This window comes from Polyodon spathula, chromosome 22 (assembly GCF_017654505.1).
Source record: "Polyodon spathula isolate WHYD16114869_AA chromosome 22, ASM1765450v1, whole genome shotgun sequence".
Lineage (NCBI taxonomy): Eukaryota > Metazoa > Chordata > Actinopteri > Acipenseriformes > Polyodontidae > Polyodon > Polyodon spathula.
In genome coordinates, this window is record NC_054555.1 from 15,938,906 (window position 1) to 15,960,456 (window position 21,551).

The 21,551-nt window shown below is 37.6% G+C and overlaps 1 protein-coding gene across 9 annotated transcripts in view; it reads right to left on the reverse strand.

Annotated features, from left to right (window-relative positions):
• Positions 1 to 21,551, reverse strand: part of LOC121297118 (ankyrin repeat and KH domain-containing protein 1-like) — a 108,559-nt gene that overhangs the window by 45,485 nt on the left and 41,523 nt on the right. For 8 of the 9 annotated variants that reach the window (XM_041223173.1, XM_041223174.1, XM_041223172.1 and 5 more), the window contains 9 exons: positions 7,520 to 7,753; positions 7,185 to 7,279; positions 6,454 to 6,691; positions 5,636 to 5,827; positions 5,123 to 5,232; positions 4,677 to 4,764; positions 2,895 to 3,022; positions 2,331 to 2,474; positions 1,911 to 2,013 (listed from right to left, as the gene is read on the reverse strand). In XM_041223173.1, coding sequence (XP_041079107.1) covers positions 1,911 to 2,013; positions 2,331 to 2,474; positions 2,895 to 3,022; positions 4,677 to 4,764; positions 5,123 to 5,232; positions 5,636 to 5,827; positions 6,454 to 6,691; positions 7,185 to 7,279; positions 7,520 to 7,753 — 1,332 coding nt within the window. The remainder of the gene's footprint in view (positions 1 to 1,910; positions 2,014 to 2,330; positions 2,475 to 2,894; positions 3,023 to 4,676; positions 4,765 to 5,122; positions 5,233 to 5,635; positions 5,828 to 6,453; positions 6,692 to 7,184; positions 7,280 to 7,519; positions 7,754 to 21,551) is intronic. The other variant, XM_041223169.1, reaches the window with a different exon arrangement.

The following is a 21,551-nucleotide window of genomic DNA, read 5'->3' on the forward strand; positions in this document are numbered from 1 at the left end:
TTTTGTTAAGTTGAAGACTACTCACTTCTAGCCTTTGCACAGAAACAATTTATGAAATGAACCAAGCAAAAAAGGTGTGATCCCAAGCCAAATCCACCATAAGGAAGCTAGCTTAACACACACAGCTGAGGATATGGAGAAATCATGCATGACTGACTAGTTACTGTAGTGGCTCGTCCCAAATACACCTTGTAAATCCACCCAACACAAATTGCATCCTCTTATCTGTAAAAAGGCAGCATGTTTAAAAGCAACAATAGCATGAACCTGCACCATCTCTGAAATTTCACAAATCAAAATCAGTTCCTACATTGTAAACACTGCACTTCTCTATCGTACCAGGCAAGGGGTTTTGAAACCCTGCCCAATAGTGCCTGATCAGGGAAGGAACCTTGCATGTGAATGTCATTTTAAAGCAGTCTTTTTGGCTAGCAGATAAAACTGCTGAATTACAATTCTCCATAACATTAATAACTATGCTTGTGTGTACATATTTTTTTACATTTAAGTGTTTAACACGCACATTCAATAAATATACATTTGCAGAGTAATTTAAATAGTGGTTTAAATCTGAAGGAAGAAACATGGATTACAATTTCACCAACACAACCCTCCCACAATAAGATTGTTTTCTGTTAGTAAAGGTGAAACAAAAATCAAATAAATCTGACTAAAACAGGAGTGCACTTATACAGGGCTCTCTACCATCCTGTTTATATCCAAAAGGAAACCATTTCAGAAATTCAGCGTGGTACTTACCATACCATTACTTCAACATATCACTTCCATAAATCAGCTATCCATAAAATGTCACAATAGTAAATAGCCAAAGTCATTACCCCTCTAATCACTTAGAATACTTCTAAGTGATTAGAGGGGTAATGCACTAAAAGTGCACTACACACTATCCAATATTACTACTAATGCTAATTAACATCTAAAAAGTACTCGTTTGCAATGAAGCCCTATAAAGACATGCAAAGCTCAACTTCACTAAAAGTTGACTGAGGTGGGGAAAATTCTAAAGCCACTACTACACACCCACAACAAGAAAAAGAAAACACAATATAGACAGCACATAAGTTCAGTATTTTGTAAGCATAGCTGACACAGAAGTGTAGTTTCTAACCAATTAAAAGGCAAAACAGAACCTAAAGTATTTAATATGCAAGCACTATTCCACCAATAAAAGGAACTGACAAAACACCATTGAGCCATTTTGTGTATATAAAGTTATTTTTAACTTACTTTCTGCACCACTCAACATTCCCTTTAAACTCCAAGCAAGCCAACATGTACATCACCTTTCACAGATCAGTCAGCATTATTGGTCTCTTCTATAAAGACCCATTTCAAAAATGCAAACACCCATCCAAGAGAATATTTATTCAATTTGACAAGAAAAACAGACATATGACATGTGATAAAGCACCCAGATTTGAGAAACAAACCAGGCAAATTTTACGTTGCATAACACAAATCGGTACAACGTGTTTCTCAGGCATGCAAAGATAAGCATAGACAAAACAGTCTTGTACCAAAAATGGTATTCCAGGAGTTTATGCTACAAATGTTAAGCTGCATGTGTCATAAAATTCATACATATTCATATTTTATATCTGCATCACTGACACTAACCTGTAAATTAAATTTAGTAAAATGTATAACATTCAGTGTTCCATTTTTAAAACAGGGACACTATGGTACCTCTGTGCAACAAGCAATGTAATTCAATCATAACACAGCATACTCCTAGTGTGCCCTTCGGTTCTGACTGATTGAACACTGTCTACAGTCAAACTATACTAGCAAGTCAAAGCCTTTCTACAAATACACCAGTTTCACCAAGTTTTACAGTAAATACATACACATTCCTAATTAAAACCTTAAATTGACAAATCATTACTAACCCTTACTGGCCACAGGAGGTGATGCTGCGATGTTGGAAGGCGCTCTGTCCGGCTCCTGGGGAGGAACCACCATTGCAAGAGCTTGGACTGGTACACGTGGAGCCTGAAAAGGGGTTCAGCACTGCTTCATACTGACAACTAGAGTATAAATTAATAAAAACAGTCTATCCTCCACCAACATCCAACCAAATTGAAAAAGCAAGAAAAAGCTTCAATGGACTAATTGACTTTATTTTTTTTTGCATTAATGTAAAATTTTCTTAAGTGCTTGTATACAGATACATTTTTAATTTGTATTAGTGTTTACATTACTACCCTAACTCAATCTCTCAAATGAACTTTTATATCTTATTCATCCACTACAAAATACCGATCATGTATTTAAAAAGCTATGAGTAGATGCCGTTAATAGATTCTTACCTGAGAATGGTCATGGGAAGGAGGTGTAAGCTGGGACATATCGGGCGCAGGGACTGAAAGAATGTTGTTTGGATAATCTAGCAAGTAGGAGACTACATTTGTGTGGCCACCCTTAGCAGCTTCGATAAGCATGGTTGATCCATCCTACACAAAAGGGAAGAGAGTCAAACAAATGTTAAGACCACCGTCTAAGTGAATTTCTTTATACTTTGTATATGTCTCTCCAATATAAAAAAACAGGATTTGAACTAAGATGGAAGCAATTGTTTTATTAAAACATACCAGAACTAGAACAAAAATGTATCTGATAGTATGTATATCTACTGTTACTTAACTTATTTTTGCATTAGATTTCCAATATTTCTCTCTGTAAATTTGGAAAAAGGTAAAATAAATAAATAAATAAATAACTATAAAAAAGTAATTGGCAAGGTCAAATCAATCCATGTACTACCATGTAACGCACAGAATGTATTAACTGAATTCCACTGATGCTGTAAACACTGTGCTGGTCAGTTTGGGTTGGGGAAAGGATCAACGAGCAGTCATGAAAGTATTGCTTACCTTCAATCGGTGTGTAGGGTCTGCCCCGTGTGCCAAAAGGAGCTCAACAACAGCCAAGTGACCTCCAGCGCATGCCAGAGACACCACTGAATGATCGTTGTTAGCTGTAGCCCTATTGACATTAGCACCTATAACCCAATACAGCAATGTTGATACAACTTTATTAAACATATGAAAGTATGGTCACCTAAAATAAGAACTGAATAAACTAATGCTGCAAAAGTTTAAGCATGTCATCACAAACAGAAATTGCACTGTGCCAAGATCTTGAATATATTTTACATTATGTAATCATCTGCAGTATCTTGCTGTGTACCACTGTTTAAAATGTTGACAATTAACGAAAGTAGTAATACAACTCAACTTTAAACAAACATGTAAACATGTGTTTACATGAAACATAAGAATGCCAATACTTTTCTGAAAAAATAGTTTTCCAAAATGTAATTCCAATATCAAGTAACGTAAACAGTTTTCCGAAAAATTCGGAAAATTCTGTTAAGTGAATTTTTCAATATTCCAATAGTATTCCGAAACCCAACAATTTCTGGCATGTAAACATACTTTTCAGAAAACTTATTCCGATAGTGTACGGCACATGGAAACCTTGGCATCATTCCCACGCAACTATATACATATTTCTGGCAGAAAAAAAATTAAATAAAAAACACATTGGCAATAATGGATTAAACTTTGGACACAGACGAGACTTAGTACCTGAAAAATGGGAGTTGCGAGAACGAGTTTGTTTTGTTACTTTCCTATTTCAATCTCCATAGCTTAACACTCGCATCTTCTTTTACTTTTTGTAAATATTACAGCCCAACATGGATCATAAAAAGATCAACAAAACAAGATCAAGACAAGGAGAAAGGAAAGTATGGTATCAATTGTATATCAGTTTTGCTTGGCAAGTTATAGAACGGCATCTTGTGTGAGGGTGAAAATAAAAAATTTAAACATTTAAAAAAAAAAAAAAAAAAAAAAAATCAGGCTAGTCGCACATAATGGGAACTTCTTTATGAGCCTGGATTATAATATGTAGTCCAAGAGATGCTTTTCTATTGTGTGTTGTATTTACATGTTCGAAACACTACAAAACCAAAAATGGATGTCGGATATCAGTCACCAATCAGTTTACATGGATACATTTGTTTAGTTACGGATAAAGTTATATTATTTATTTAAAGTAAGTATTTGATCAAAAGCAAACTCCATTATTACAACTATAGCACAACTACACAGAAACTGCCTATACTGTTGACGCAGCAAATTAATTCTAGCTGGGTAAAACGCATTGAGAATTTACAGTATCGTATACTATACAGTAACTTACATGAAGTGAGCTGTTGCAACGGGTGAACAGTTTGCAAAAGGTGGGGAATTACAACCAAAGAGATGTAAAGCATAATAATCTGTTGAATACAGCATAAGAATCTGAAACTTCGGTACATAAAATACCTGAAAATTCATGCCTGTCTTGCTGCAGACTGACCCGAGCCCAGTTTGTTCCTATTCTAGTCGCTACTGTGTATGTGCACATGCTTAACATTTTCCGAAAAATTTAATCCATGTACACAGTTGAATTTATCAGAAATGCAATTGGATCATCTATTCCAAGTCTTGTAAACACCGAAAAAAGTGTTGTTTTCAGAAAAACAATTTCCTGATTCAGTTTTACGAATACATTTGTTTTCTGAAAACTTAATCTCATGTAAAACTTACTGACTGATGGTTTAAAAGTTTAAGCAAACTGCTTAAAAAGTTTACTACAAAACATACCTTTGCTGATTAAGAACTGTACAGTGCATAAGTGGCCAGCTCTTGCAGCTTTCATCAAGGGTGTCCTCCCACCTTCTGATTCATGTTCCTTTAGTAAAGAGTAGAAAATATAATGCAGATTCAGATGGCTTAAGATAAACGGATTTAGATTTTCTGTATTCTTTATCTCAGCATTAGACATCTCGTTGTTTCTCCAGTTTAGACGAGACTTGTTTACGAACAGTTTTTTTTTTTAGATCTCTGTACAATCTAGATAAATGCAAGCTTAAGTGGGCCAATTAATCCATGGGTAATTGCCCAGTGATTCATACGTTTTTGTTTTTCTTTTCTATGTAGCTGGAAGCTACAGCTATTCAGAATCTTGTGCCAGTCTCATCAGAAAAATACTGATTCTGTCACTATGATTTAATTATAGCATTCTGATAGCCATAATAATCTTGCTTTACCAGATCAGCCTCAGCTTGAAGGAGCACATCTGCCACGTCAGTGTGCCCATTCTCACAGGCATAAGTCAGCGCAGTGTCTCCTGTTGCTGTAGTAGCATGAACATTTGCACCTTCAAAATAAAGTAAAATACATATACATCAATGCACATCACAAACAATATTTACCTGACCATTTACAATTATCACTGCGGCAATTGCACTGAGCAGCTTGGATGAGTGTTTTACCAATGATGCCACAATTATTATTAGTCGAAATGTAATAATATAGGTACAACCTTTTGGTTCTGCATTTACTTGCTCACGTTTACTGGTTTACTCTACAGATTTGTCTTAATTTGGCAATTTGTAAATCTACCTCATCAAAACAAAAAAAATATAGTACTTCCACACATATACTGCAGGGAGCCTACTGGTGAATTTGTGGTTGCCAATAAGCCTTAACAGCTTTATTTAAAAATATATAAGGTAGTGGTTCTCCATTGACACAAGAGCCCCCCCCCCCCCCCGCAATACCTGCTGCCAGCAGGTACTTGACCAATTCAAGGTGGCCCTCTTGAGCGGCTTCCATCAAAGGTGTGGAGCAGCCCAGTTCAATGTCAGCTCCTGCCTTTATCAGGAAATCCGCCACTTCCAGGAACCCTCCACAGCACGCCAGAGTCAAAGCTGTCTCTTGGGTTTCTTCTGTTTGGGCATTGATATTTGCTCCTGAAAAGAGGTGGTGGAGGGAAAATAATTCAGGATAATTTTAATACTGATCTTACCCCTTTGCAGTCCTATGTCGGACCAGGTCCGACATTACAATTTTCTTTTTCCAGTCCAATGTTGAACCCTGTCCGACATCATCAAAAAGACAAAGCACAGGTCTCTTACACACAGGTAGTTGTTTTTCTCCAGAAAAAGCTGAGAATACCTTTCAATGACTGAATGAAACCGGAAAAAAAGGGGGGGGGTTCTCATAGCCCCATGCATTACAGAGATAATAATAATGACCTGGATGACTTGGATCGCTTTATTGAGGAATTTGGTGATAAAACAAGTGAGTGATCAGGAGAGGATTTATCAGTACTCACGCCTATAAAGAGGTATGTGAAAAAATACTGCGAACAAGGGATGAAGCTTGGCTGTACAGTACTGTTTTTTTGCGATTTAATGCCTTTTGAACCAGTTTTACTCTGGGGAAAAAAAACATTACGTGTGTAAAATAAACTGTGCGTGTGAAAATAAATTGGTCCTGACACACCTGACGAGCACTGAATAAATGGACTGCAAAGGGTTAATATTTCATCATAATGTATATATGTATATGATATTGGTTGATATGTGATATTTACCCTGTGCTAGCAGTAGTGCCACCATTTCCTCATGGCCTTCCCGAGCAGCTTCCATTAAAGGTGTGTATCCTTCATCATTCACCTCTTCCAGGTTTGCACCCCGCTCTATAAGCAATGCCGCCAGTTCCACATGTCCTCCACATGCAGCCAGGGTCAGTGGAGATTCAAAGGAATCAGCTGGCATGTTCACTTGGGCACCACTGTCCAACAACAGACGGGCAACTTCAACATGACCATCCTAAGGTGGAGGAAAATACAGTTAGCCAGCATCCCTCATCTATAGAAAACTTGAATAATATGACTGCAGAAAGGAAAGGCTAAGTTTTTAGGCTAGTACCTTACCTAAGGTGTAAGTAGGTAGTTTATGATTAATATTAAAATCAGGTCTTTGAAATCTGACGTAAAAATGTAAACAAAAACACAGAAGTATACTTTATTGTTTTAAACATTTACAGACTTCCTATAGTTTAACTGTTTAAATTGATACAACTGCTCCAAATCTGACATTTTCTTATGGTTTTCACAGGAGGTACAAAGTAAAACTGTTATACTGTGTAGCATATATACAGAATACATTGATCATTTAAGCATAAATGGCAATTAGCTTTAGCTAATGGCATGCAAACATAAGGGGCTTTGTGTGTTGCCCTTGTCAATGGATTACATTTATAATCCTTTTATTATTAAAACAGCCTTCACAGACAGACCTTCAGTTACTGTCCATATCTTACCATGCAGGCCTCCATCAGGGCTGTGTGCATCTCATCAGTTTTATGCTCCTGGTCAGCCCCAGCTTCCAGCAAAAACCTCACCATGTCTAAGTGGCCTGTACATCAGATTTAAAATCATATTACAACCTGAAAAGCTGAATGCCACAAATCAATTACAAATCTAAACAGCATCTTCATCCAACTTTAACAATTTATGTTTCCAATAGGTTGTTATTCCACAGCATTTGCCTGCAACTGCAAATTGCACAATTCAAAATCTAGGAAGAATTACCTCAGTGTTCTCTGTATGACTGAGAATGATAAAGGATGAATCAAAGTTCACTTGAATCACAAACCTTTATAACATGCCAGTGTAAGTGCACTTTCTTTGAACTCATTGGAGTGAGTGTTGATACCAGCTCCGTATTCTAGGAGCACGCGTGCAACTTCCACATGGCCAGCACTAGCAGCTTCCATAAGCGGAGTGTGTCCGTTCTCATTGTGATCCTCAATGTTCGCGCCTTCTTTCAACAGCACTTTCACAACATCCACAAAGCCTCCAGCACAGGCATAAGTGAGTGCAGTGTTACCTAAAAAAAAAAATTAAAAGTACACGGTTCAACATTACGTAGTCCAATGTCGGAGCGAGTCGGTATACTAGTTTTGCGGTTTACCATGGTTTAGGTACATTACGCTATTGATTCTGTAATGTAATTAACATAATTAATCATGGCATACAATGGTTAATGCGATGTTCATGTTCCTATGAAATAAATGAAGGAAAAGTCCCTTTTCATTCAAATATTTTTATTCAACATCCTGTACAAAACAAGTCTCAAGTACTTCTCTGCTTTCTTACCTAGCCTCAAACATTCCAACCACTTCTAACTTATTGCCAATCACCATCACCACCACTGTTTTACCCGTGTATTATTCTACTGCAAAAATGATTCTAAACATAGGCTTTCCTGGTCTCTCGTTCACCATGTCATCACTCATAAGAATATTCCACTACAAAGAGTTGAACAGGTATAGATACACAGGTTTAGCAGCATATCTGGTATAAGAACATAAGAAAGTTTACAAATGAGAGGCGGCCATTCAGCCCATCTTGCTCGTTTGGTTGTTATTAGCTTACTGATCCCAGACACTCATCAAGCAGTTTCTTGAAGGATCCCAGGGTGTGAGTTTCAAGAACATTACTGGGGAGTTGATTCCAGACCCCCACGAATCTCTGTGTAAAAAAGTGCATCCTATTTTCTGTTCTGAATGCCCCTTTGTCTAATCTCCATTTGTGACCCCTGGTCCTTGTTTCTTTTTTCAGGCTGAAAAAGTCCCTTGGGTCGACATTGTCCATACCTTTTAGAATTTTGAATGCTTGAATTAGGTCGCCGCGTAGTCTTCTTTGTTCAAGACTGAAAAAATTATTTTAGCCTGTCTGCATAAGACATGCCTTTTAAAACGGCAGAATAATTCTGGTTGCTCTTCTCTGCACTCTTTCTAGAGCAGCAATATCCTTTTTGTAGCAAGGTGACCAGAACTGAACACAATATTCAAGATGAGGTCTTACTAGTGCATTGTACAGTTTTAACATTACTTCCCTTGATTTAAATTCAACACTTCACAATGTATCCGAGCATCTTGTTGGCCTTTTTTATAGCTTCCCTACATTGTCTAGATGAAGACATTTCTGAGTCAACAAAAACTCCTAGGTCTTTTTCATAGTCCTTCTTTAATTTTAGTATCGCCCGTATGATAAATTTATAATGCATATTTTTATTTCCTGCGTGCAGAACCTTACACTTTTCTCTATTAAATGTCATTTGTCATGTGTCTGCCCAGTTCTGAATCTTGTCTAGATCATTTTGAATGACCTTTGCTGCTGCAACAGAGTTTGCCACTCCTCCTATTTTTGTGTTGTGTGCAAATTTAACATGTTTGCTTACTATACCAGAATCTAAATCATGAATGTAGCTTAGGAATAGCAGAGGGCCTAATACTGATACTGATATTAACCACCCAGGTGCTGATCCCACAATTCACAGAGGGAGCAGAAGCGAATCCAAATGTGTCGCTCCCATCAGAATAACGTGCAGTTTCTCACGTCTTTACGACGTGCTACACTAAATCAATAGACATAATATACACAACTATAGACTGCGGTTTTGTTTTTCACTGGCAGATGGCAGCAGTCCCTGAGAAATGTGCTTGACAGACCAACCCATCCTTAGATACTGTAAGCACAGCTGGGAATAAAAAAAATGACACTTGCAACAGAGAATGACATAAGGGTATTTATTTATTTTGTTGTTGTAAGAAAACCTTGTCAGGATTGGTACTGGTCAAAACGACCGATTTTTCTGCTGATGAAGTAACCTACACTTCACAGATAATGCATATAACAGCGATACAAAAAACTGCGATTTTACAAATAGGGATTTTTTTAAAAAGCCCTAAAAATTTGTTTTAGTTGAAACATCGGTAAAAAAAAAAAAAAAATCGAGGAGGGGGATCTCAGTATACACACTTTACATGTGCAATATGACGCGTAGCAGTTCTGTTTTCTGATTAACTTTAATGTCCCTAGCATGTATGATGAAGCAGAATCTGTTAGCTGATAGATAGTACTGTCGCAGAGTCACCAATACAACCTCTGCAATAAATAGTGGCAGCCTAGCAAAGCACAGCGCTCTGACAAACTCATTAAGAGTCATTCTGCACTCTCTTTTTATTAAAGCGTGTGTAAAACCTGCATAGATTGCTTGTCTCTCAGTTCACTATTATTTTAGTTTGTGTCGCTTTTCAGTATGTTCTTTTATTGTCAGTGCAACCATATACCTCTAATGCAGCAGTATTTGCAGCGCTATGAATCCTCTGCCTTATCTGACACACTTCTGCAATTTTAAATTTTTGTATATTTCTAAACATTTGTTTGAATATTCATAAACTGATTTACGTTTTCGCCCCATTCCTCATCCACTAAAAATATTACATTTTCATGTTAGTATTGAATTTAGTTCTTGATCAAGCTAGTAGTTACTACGCCCTGCAATTGACACAATAAATCAGACATAATTAGGTGGTAATGTGTTTGTTAAGTGACAGAGAACAACGTGTGAACATTATTTGATCCTCCGATGTCTAAACATCTGCTGTTTCCTAGGATATCGTGTAGGACTGCTTATTACAACATCAGTCAAAATAAAACAGCATTTTAAACAAAATGTTGTGTAATTCCTAGAAAATAGTACCGGAAAAATATTTGACAAAAATCGGGTATAAAAATCAGTAAAAAGAGACATCCAGTTAAAAAAACAATCCTGTAATTTTTCGGTAAAATTCAGAACATTAAAGGCAGAGTATATGACGTGATTGAAAATTTGCAACTCAAGTTTTCTGATGGATATGTACTAGATAAAGACGTTGGCACTGATGAGAGTTTGACCGGCATTTGCTTTGAAATCTATCACAAAAAATTATTTCTAAAAAGTGATGACTGCACAATGACTATTTGTCGCACTATTATAATGCTGCAATTATATCTATCTATATATAACCACACAGAGCATCAAAAGAAACCAATATTATAACAATTTTTTTTTTAAAACAAAAATAAGGTATGCAAATGGACATTGATAATGTTTTTGGTTTCTTTTTAATCACTTAATCATTCATCCTTGACCATGACACGCTTGAGCAACTAAGACTGAAGCACATGCACTTAATCACCTAATTAGTGAGATAGCTGATTGGACACTGGATATGGAGTGATTTCACCTGTTGAATTGAAAGCTTGAATAAAAGCAATAAAAGAATCACAGAAAAAAAATAAAAGAATATGCCACATCTATCAAGACAGCAACGCCTACATGCAATCCGCATGTTGGAGGCTGGACTAGGGCAGTGTAATGTGGCTCATCGTCACAGACAGCAATTTAAAAAACTGGCAAGACAGTATAACCAGACACACACTGTCAATGAAAGGCCACAAACTGGGAGACCAAGAGTCAAAACACATGCCCAAGATCAACAGATCATTTTGCAGCATCTTTGATGTCAATTATTAAAATCAGCACAATAAAAAGTCACTACACCTGCTCTAAAACAGTCATTTTTCAATCATATATATATATATATATATATATATATATATATATATATATATATATATATATATATATATATATATACACACACACACACAGGGATGAAGGCTATTTTTGCATCCTGAGCCATTGGGAAAAAAAAGGCATACCACAGTAGCGACGTCAAAAAGTGATCATTCCCATGTACACTTAACTTTTACCTATTCAACTATAGATAGATAGATAGATAGATAGATAGATAGATAGATAGATAGATAGTAATTAATGTGTGTCACACGTGGCCGCTATGGAAAGTCTCACGGATACCTTTCAGGGATGTGGGGGAAAGTTTTACAAGTGGAAGACAAGGAATATTATATCAATTTTTATACAATAGCTTTTATTTTTTTTTTCATTTTCTACACATCCTACCCCACAACTTCCAAGTGAAAAAAATATTCTAGAAATTTGTAAAAAATTAATTAAATAAAAACTGATATAGCTTGGTTGGATAAGTGTCCACCCCCTTGTAATAGCAATCCTAAATTAGCTCAAGTGTAACCAATCACCTCCACCTGTGTTAAATGTGGTGTTTCACATGATTTCAGGATAAATTCAGCAGTTCCTGTAGGTTCCCTCTGCTCGGTAGTGCATTTCAAAGCAAAGACTCAAACCTGAATATCCCTTGGACCCCTGCAGTCTGGCCAGGCACCTGCGGGCTTGCCTGTAAGCTGCCCAGAGCTGCGTTGTCCTCAGACGCTGTAGCTGCTGGGTGGCTGCATGGTGAATCCGCAAGGAGTGAAGGACGAGACTGGCTTCATCTCAATATACTACCCGAGTATTGTTGGCCTATTGGCAGAGGCAAGTATGCCTACAATAGGCCGGTAGTCAAAGAAATGGACTGGCCGTGTGTAACATGGCTGATCTCAGCCAAAAGTAGAGACCGCTGGTGGTGTTGCTGTGCAAATAGGTCTACTTTTGTAAAAACTAGTAATATACCCCCCTGTACCACATCTGGCCGGATCTTTTACTCGTGGGATACCCTCTGTGCCGAGTAGATCTGGACGCGGTTGTCAAGTCTTGCAAGTAGGTTGTACCAGTTCAGATCTTTTGAATAGGGGGCAAACCCCTCAGAACTTCTAGCCTCTAGTGATTGATGTATCCCTGTTTAAAACTGGCAAAGTCAGGGTGATTTAAGTGAAGGCCTCCAATAAGTGTGCTCCCTAAAAAACGCCACCTTCCGGTTCCTGTTGCAGCTCCCAGAGAAGGCTTCATGCAGAGGGAAACTGGAAAAATAAAAGTTTAGAGGAAGGAGACACCTCTGTGCATGTCACATGTATAGTTTTGCTTCTCTTACCAAGGAGATTACTGCTGCCAGTGCCCAGAAACTACTGAAACAGCTGTGCTGTTGGCCTTGCCGCTACCTAGAAGACACCTGACAAACCTGAGGGTTTGTGGCCCTCCCCTCCAATGTGAAATACACTGGATGCACTCTTCCTGAGTGTATATACAACTGGGTCTCCAGGAATACAGAGTATATACATAGTGTGGGGATATTTCCTTGTAAACCAATATGCCTGTCCTCGGGGTGTGCTAATCCTCCTATCATCATGGTGAGTGTGTGTCTGCTGAGAATGTGGATGTCTTTATCTGAAAAACCTACCTGTAGTGTTGACATTCGTCACAGACCCGACGTTGGTGTCAAAAGTACATGTAGCCTCCAGGTAAATCGAGGTGACATACTTACCCTCTGTTGCATGGCCAGTTATATATTGATAGTGCAGATGTCCACCAAGCAGCAGACAGCTTTTCCACTAGCTTGTGTTGATAACAGGTGACATATAGGTTATTTATTAACACACCTGTTGCATGTAGCGGTGGTGCAATCCTTCTTCAGACAGGTGTCAATCCTCTTGTCCACACGATCTGGTGTGGAAGACCGGGGGGGTGCACCCGCAGCTGGTGTAGCCAGAATGGAATTCAGTTTAGGCTGTTAAACAAGTAAACCTACCCTTTAAAGATGACAAGGAAACTCCCTTATTGTTTAGGTCGTCCACCGGTGTTGAGAGATTTAAACCTCTTCTTAAAACAGCATTTGCCTATCTGTATGCAAATGATTTATCAATATAGCCCATTGGGTCGCCAGACCACTTTCAGAAGCATTTGTTTTTTATTTAACATGCTATTGGAATCACTCACCTATTTAGGTATGGGTATTGGTGTTAGAAACAATGGAAGCCTTCTTAAAACAGCAAGAGCATATCTGTATGCAGCTATTTACCATATAGTCCATTGGGCCTCCAGACAGCCTCGTAAAAAGGGGAACCCTTCAGAGGCTTTCTTATCCTTCACATCAATAATGTGTGGAGTTCCTCATACTAGGTAAGAAATTATAAATACTTCACTATAGTGCATATTGTTAGAGAAACTTCAGGGACAACACACCAATCAAAACATTTCACTGAAGCCCCATGCCGATAGATACTGAAATGCTGCACAGCATAAATTAAATTTTAAAAAGTATCTATGGTTTTGATTAACATATACTATGTCTTCAAAGCACACGCATTATCGGAGAGCATACTAAATTGCTTTACATAACCGAGAATGCTTACAGACCCAAAAAGATGAGCTTGTGCACCCCTCAAACAATCTGGTATAAAATCAATACCACACAGTATTTATAAACTTTTCTGATCCTAGTTTCTGATGGTTGTGGTTCCACTGGTAATGCTACAGTTTTTAGGTAGGAGATCCCTAAAGACATTTCTAAAGAAAAATTTAAAATTCACATTCATTTTTTTTGTTTTTACATTCGAACTAGGTAAATCGTTGGGTATATATATATATCAGAGTGAATGTTTTTGTTAATAAATAAGCTGTTTGGAAAGGTAAAATACTGTATACTTTCAGTGGACATTAACATTATACAACTTAAGAGTTGTTTTTATGCATGTGTGTATAGGGTTGTGCCAATACTTGATATTATCGTATATCGCGATATTGGAAAATGTGGACGACGATTGATATATATATATATATATATATATATATATATATATATATATATATATATATAGATATATATATATAATATAATATTATATATATATATGAATATAATCCTGATCACTGTTGTTATATATATATATATATGAATAAAATCCTGATCACTGTTGTAACCTAAAAATTATTTTTTTATATATATATATATATATATATATATATATATATATATATATATATATATATATATATATATATATATATATAAAATCAATGTTGTCACTAGTCCTAAAATAAGTATGGGTAATAAAACAAATTATAAAATGTCCTTCACTCATACTAGGCCGTGTTAAAACATTGTACCTCCCTTCGTGGAGGTTTAGAACAAGACCGCTATTACTTTCTGTTCTTGGATGTTATATGTCTTTTTGCTGCGGTCAGCTGTATGCGTGTTTGTGTGTGTGTTTGTGTGTGTGTCATGAGGAAGGGCGTGTCAGACTGGATATGTGCTTCACATTCTGTGTGTTCGTTTGGATGGAACACGCAGCAGAGTGTAAAAGAAAGGCAGTACTTGCGTGCCGCTGTTCAGTGAAAGCGTGGTATATTTTGCAGTACGGTACATTTTCGTATTTCTACTGTGACTATAAAATGGATCTTGTGGCAAAGAAGAACACTACCTCTGCGGTTTGGACATTCTTTGGGTTCAAACCGAATGAGAAAGGGGGCAAGGCCCCTATTAATGTAAATTAAGTCATTTGCTGTCTTTGCAAAAAGCAAATAAATAACTACAAAGGAAGGAAATACTACAAAACCTGAAGTCCCAACTAGGGGTTCACCAACCCTTGCAGTATACACAGATGATGAAAGGTTGTGGATCTGCCTTGACATCTTATACATCAGGTTGTCAAGAAGTTCCTCCTTAGTAATTCAACCATCACGGCAGCCTTTGCAAGCGCATCGAAATACCATCGTGACAGCGAAAGATGGAAACAGCTGAAAAGCTCAAATCGCCAGTTTTATTGCCAAGGAAATATTACCAGTCTATACAGTAGAGAAGATCTGCTTCAGAAAAACACTGTATGCTTTCGATAGTCAGTATGAAATTCTGGTAAGGAAGTATTTCTCAAAAACGGCCATTCCCAAATTGTACATTAAAGTCTGAGCTGATGCTGCTTAACTAGTTCAGAGAGCTGACTTTCTCTGCAACAACCAATATGTGGTCAAGCTTGAACATGACGCCATTCATGTCCCTAACTGTACATTTAATTTCCCCTGAATGGAAACTGGAATGCATCACCACAGACAATGGAGCTAACATTGTTGCCACCGACAGACAACTAACTTGGCCGTGGCTTAATTGCTTTGGTCATAACCTGCACCTTGCTGTAACTAATTCAGTGAACAGGGAAAGCAACCGAACTGACAGAGCGCTCTGGGTCTGTCGTTGATTGTAGGCTGCTTCTCCCATGGCTGGTTAAAGTAACGGGACCTTTTGAAAGCACAAACAAACCTCAACCTCAGGCAAGATTCGCTTATCATGGTAACTTTATTTAAAACTATTTTCATTATTACATAATACATTATATTAAATCGCACACAGGCATAAAATGTAATAAACACAATATGATTACTAAATATCTTCAATATTTCCTAGTGTAAATTATTTGGGAATACAAGAATACATATGTTTCATTAGAATTCATATAATGTGTGTGTTGGGGTTGAGGGGGAAATACTAATGAGATTAAATTATTTTTTAAGTGAACGATAAGGATCACGGCACCTTATTTATTTAAGTTAAATAAATATGTTAAATATTAGAATTTAATATTAAATTGTTCAACACATATGTGATTTATTAATAGCATATTCTTTTCTACATTAATGATTTTCCAGTATCTTGCACCAATCCACAGGACTGTACTACTCGTTGGGGGTCCAAGCAAAGAATGATACAGAGAATTTTGGAGCAGGCACCAGCAATCCGACGGGTCCTGTCAGAGGACAGGAGTATTCAACACCTTGCCCTCTCATGGCAGGCCATCAGTGTGCTTGAGGCAGTAAACGGTGCCCTCAAACATTTTATCTATCGAAAATTACGCGACAGTGTCCTCGGTTCACCCACTGCTTCAACATTTGAAGACTGTCATTCTCTATGACTCGCTTGATGATGCAATCCGAACTGCCGACCTGAAGAAAGGTATCATGTCCAGGTACAAGACGGAACGTAAAAACTACTTGCAGCTACATTCTTGGATCCTTGCTATCATGGCGATCAAATAAATCACTTGTAGGAAATGAAGCAATAGTTTATGGAAGAGATGACAGCAAAACGGGCAGGCCCAACTTCTTTGTCAAGAGAATCCAGAGAGATGCGTAGTTACACCGAACACAGTTCTAAACACGCAGCCTACCCTCAAAAAGAAAAAAAATCTTAAATCTTAAGTCTCCTTGAGAAGGGGAAAGCCATGCCACTTTCATTGCCACTGGAACTGGTGGTTGATCTTGGAGATCCACAATTATCTGAAGGAACCAGTTACTGACAGCGAGGAAGATCCACTTTTGTGGTGGCGTAACAACGAATCTGTTCCCTCTGATAGCAAAACTAGATAGAAAATACATGTGCATCTGCACCACCAGCACGCCGTCTGAGCGTCTCTAGCGTGGCGGGGCATGTTGTGACCCCGCAAAGATCCCTGCTTAAACCAGAGAAAGTGGATATGCTTGTGTTTCTCGGCAAAAACCTGTACCGTTCACAAACTGAAGTAACACTGCAAAATATAGCATGCTTTGTTATTTGTGTATTATAATTAAGCATTTAGACGTTACGGTTTAAAACTTTTATTCTTTGTTACTTATGCATGGTTGCCAAAAAAAAAAAACGCGCACACAAATCTATATGCAAATCTGACTGAGTGGCGATCATGCTGCTTGAGTTCAAACAGGTTCCCAGGTAGATGGTAGCCTGAGACGGTACCAGCTGGCTCTGAGATATTCACCATCAGGCCGAGCCTGTCGAGGTGAGTGGTCACCAGTTCTGTGTGGACTACTGCCTGTGCTGCAGCTTGGGCACATATGAGCCAGTCGTCCAGGTAGGTGAGCATTCTGATGCCTTGTAGCCTCAGAAATAGCCTCCATGCACCTGGAAAATGTGCACAGAGCCAGAGAGAGGTCAAATGGCAGAACACGGAACTCGTAAGCGGTCTCTTGACAGGAGAGCCGTAGATATTTCCTGTGGCCGGGTCTTATCTGGAAATGGAAGTAGGCGTCTTTCAGGTCCACCGAAGTGAACCAGTCGCCCGGTGTGACTGACCGCAAGAGCTGCTTTATTGTCAGTATCTTGAACTTCCTGCGCCTCAAGAACAGACTGAGCTGTCTAATCTAAAATTAGCAACGGAAAGATTAAATAAAACATTAGTATAAAAGTTTGGTTCTAAGTATAAAATGCTTTAACAGCACAGTCCCAATTGGATGCATATTAATAAATGCAAGCCAAGATACCGAAACATACATAGAACTATTTTAACAACAAAACTAACTGAGCAAAGCCGCAGCTCATAACGCTGCCGCGACCCTCATTGCCAGAACAGAAACAAAAAATATTGGCTTCCGTGGTCTCAAACGAAGATGGAAAATCCTTACCAAAAGCCCGACCACCCATAATGCACTTCAGGAGGGTAAAGACATATAGCGAATAATTACAGCCATAAAGGTGGTTCCAGAAAAAGAATGCAATCGCTTTATATTAAAAAAAAAAAAAAAAAAAAAAAAAACATTATCCCCCATACAAATGTAACTCACGTAGTTCGAATTAAACAAATCCTATAGTGTAAAGTCAAGTCAGCCAGATGTAGCAGTTTATTATTCAAATGCCAAGAAGGAAAAACTCCATTGTTAAAGTGATGCAACATATTTATTCGATAGTTAGGGTATTAGACTTCTGTAGCTCTGAGACTAATCTTTCCGCTTCTTGTGCTGAATTAAACAAACTGGATCAGTCATTGTGCATGATCTTCAGTTTTGCCAGGTACAGCAGAAAGTTCTAAACTCCAAGCTGCCCGAGAGTTTTCTACACCGGGGCAAAACTCTCTTCGTTGGGCAGTGAAAGCAGAGTAGTCCGAGGGGAAAAAAGAAAAGAAGAAAAAAAAAAAGAGAGCTGTCGTGCTGCTGGAGTGGTGTATCTAACTTTCTGGCAGCCTGGAGGATGATCTGCCGATCACTATAACAAAGTAGTTTAAAAATAATGGTGTGAGGTCTGTGTCTCAGAGTGCTGTATCCATCATAAATGCGGTAAGCCCTCTTTTAGAAATCGGGTTTTCTATAACTAAGCAACTAATAAGCCAAAAGGAAAGCGCCAAAATCTACAAATCATAAAGAATGTAATTATGAAAAAATATGAAGACCAACATTTAGAGTGGAGGCTTCATTATGACAGAGAAAAAAAAGTAACGTTTTGCCTTGTTTGGCATCAGTTTCCCAGACTTGCAAATAAAACAGCAGCTTTGTTGTGAATTCAAAATTTAGTTTACATAATATCCAGCCTCACAGTAAGATGTCCACATGGATACCTAGATACGCAATCAAACTGTCAATTTATTATTTTTTTTTATTTGGGATCTGATATGTTCAGGTCAAAAATGCCATTCACAATCTTTCCAGGACTCGTTGGTATCACTTAGCAAGATTGCGCTGACTTGGGAGAGGATACATAACAGCGACAACGCTCTGAATAGGATTGTTATTATTATGACTATGACTATATTTAATAGTGTTTATTAGGATTAGGGATGGGAATTTTAAATGGTTTCTTATTTGAATACACAGGGTGCAACCTTTTTGTGTATTCGATTACCTGAACTCTGGTCCCTTCAACTACCAAGAGTAAAAGGCAAATACGGTGTACAGTGTAAAGCGGTAAAGTTTAGCCGGGTTCACAAAGTGTTAAAACAATGTCCAAGACGAGATTTATTTGTTGAATACCCTATTTCCTTAGGGACAAGTTTTTTCTTTTGTTTACTGAATTAAAATACACAGCAGCAATGTCACAGTGTGTATCTCTTCCAATTAAAGCAACAGTAGCATAATATTGCGCAAACCACCAAATAATTTTTGCTGTAGTGTATTCAAAATAACACTTAATCTTAGTGTAAATATTGTAAGCTGGTCAAAATAGAAAACACATTCCAACATAGTTTGGAATATATACAATAGTTTAACATCACTAATTACAACTAGCCATCAAGTACTAACATCAGATGAATTGAAGTCAAGTTACTTTGTTTATTCAGTAACCTGTAAATAATTCAAAACAAGGATACCTGGTGGTACTTTTAATGGTCAGTGCAAATGTTGCCGTTACTTCATCCATTCACAGAAAGTCAACAGTAGATGTTTTACATTGAACTACAGTCCAGTGTTAGAAAAATAACTCTTTTCCAACTCCAAGTATCTTGCCTTTTCTTAAAAGTTACTGCACTGTAGTGCTTAACAATTACTATGTCTTTATATTCACCATAACGTTAAATTACATTTCTAATTTCAATGTTACCCAAGTTTGGATTACCGTACTTCTTTTAGCACTTGCTATATACATGTTAAATGGCTGAAGTAACATACACTGACCAAAAATATAAATGCAACATGTAAAGTGTTGGTCCCATGTTTCATGAGATGAAATAAAAGATCCCAGAAATTTTCCATACGCACAAAAAGCTAATTTCTCTCAAATTTTGTGCACAAATTTGTTTACCTCCCTGTTTGTGAGCATTTCTCCTTTGCCAAGATAATCCATTCACCTGACAGGTGTGGCACATCAAGAAGCTGATTAAACAGCATGATCATTACACAGGTGCACCTTGTGCTGGGTACAATAAAAGGCTACTCTAAAATGTGCACAAAGTCAAGTTTTGAGGGAGCGTGCAATTGGCATGCTGACTGCAGGAATGTCCACCAGAGCTGTTGCCAGAGAATTGAATATAGAGCTGTTGCCAGAGAATTGAATGTTCATTTCTCTACCATTAGCTGCCTCCAACGTCGTTTTAGAGAATTTGGCAGTACGTCCAACCGGCCTCAGAACCACAGACCACGTGTAACCGCGTCAGCCCAAAGCCTCCACATCCAGCTTTTTCACCTGTGGGATCATCTGAGACAGCTGATGAAACTGTGGGTTTGCACAACCGAAGAATTTCTGCACAAAAACTGTTAGAAACCGTCTCAGGGAAGCTCATCTGCGTGCTCGTCGTCCTCACCAGGGTCTTGACCTGACTGCAGTTCGGCGTCTTAACTGACTTCGGTGGGAAAATGCTCACCTTCGATGGCCACTGGCATGCTGGAGAAGTGTGCTTTTCACAGATGAATCCCGGTTTCAACTGTACTAGGCAGATGGCAGACAGTGTGTATGGCGTCGTGTGGGAGAGCAGTTTGCTGATGTAATTTATGCAGTACTATCAGGGCCAGCGCTTAAGGACAAACTGTACATTGTTGGAGAAATCTTAAAGGGACGAAAGCAGTCAGAATTATGTTGTCAAAGAGCTCAAATTTGAAAATCTGGGGTGGATAAGACATTCTTTAATTTAATTAAGTCGAAATAAAGACATTTAACTTGCTAATAACTCTGTTCTAAAACTCTAATGTGGGCAGAGCCTAAAAGACTTCTTAAAACAGCATACAGGCAATGATTACTGTACCCAAACTGACAGTTTGTATGGTAATGTTTATTGACTTATATTTATTATCAGTTTTATTATTTTGATAATGTATTTACTGTATTTATTAGTTTTACTAATTACAATACAGTAGTATTCAGTACATTAGTTACATGCTTTTTTTTATAATTCATTTAGCTGACCATCTTTATCCAAAGCAACATAGAATTATTGTATTAATTAAAACGTTACTTACTGTATAGTAATGTAAAGTACTGGTTACATTGTTTTAGATTGTTTCTTCTGTAATAAACCTATATACTACATACATTGTATATGTACATTAATTAATACTGTACTAGGTTTTGATTTTTGTGCTGATTTGGCAGGTATGTGCATGTACCTGGTTATTACATACCTCTGTTATAGCATACTGTTTTTAAGGTCCCAAAGCAGTATGTTGTACGAGTTTCACTTTATCACACATCCCCCCCGCCCCTTGGATGTTTTCACAGTTTGTGTTACAACCTGAAATCCTGATGCATTTAAATGAGTTCTTTGATTTACACAACCTACAACACTTTAAAGAGAGGCAAGAGAATTTTTATTGTGAAACAGTAAGAAAAAAAAAAAAAAATGAAATGTCTTTGTTA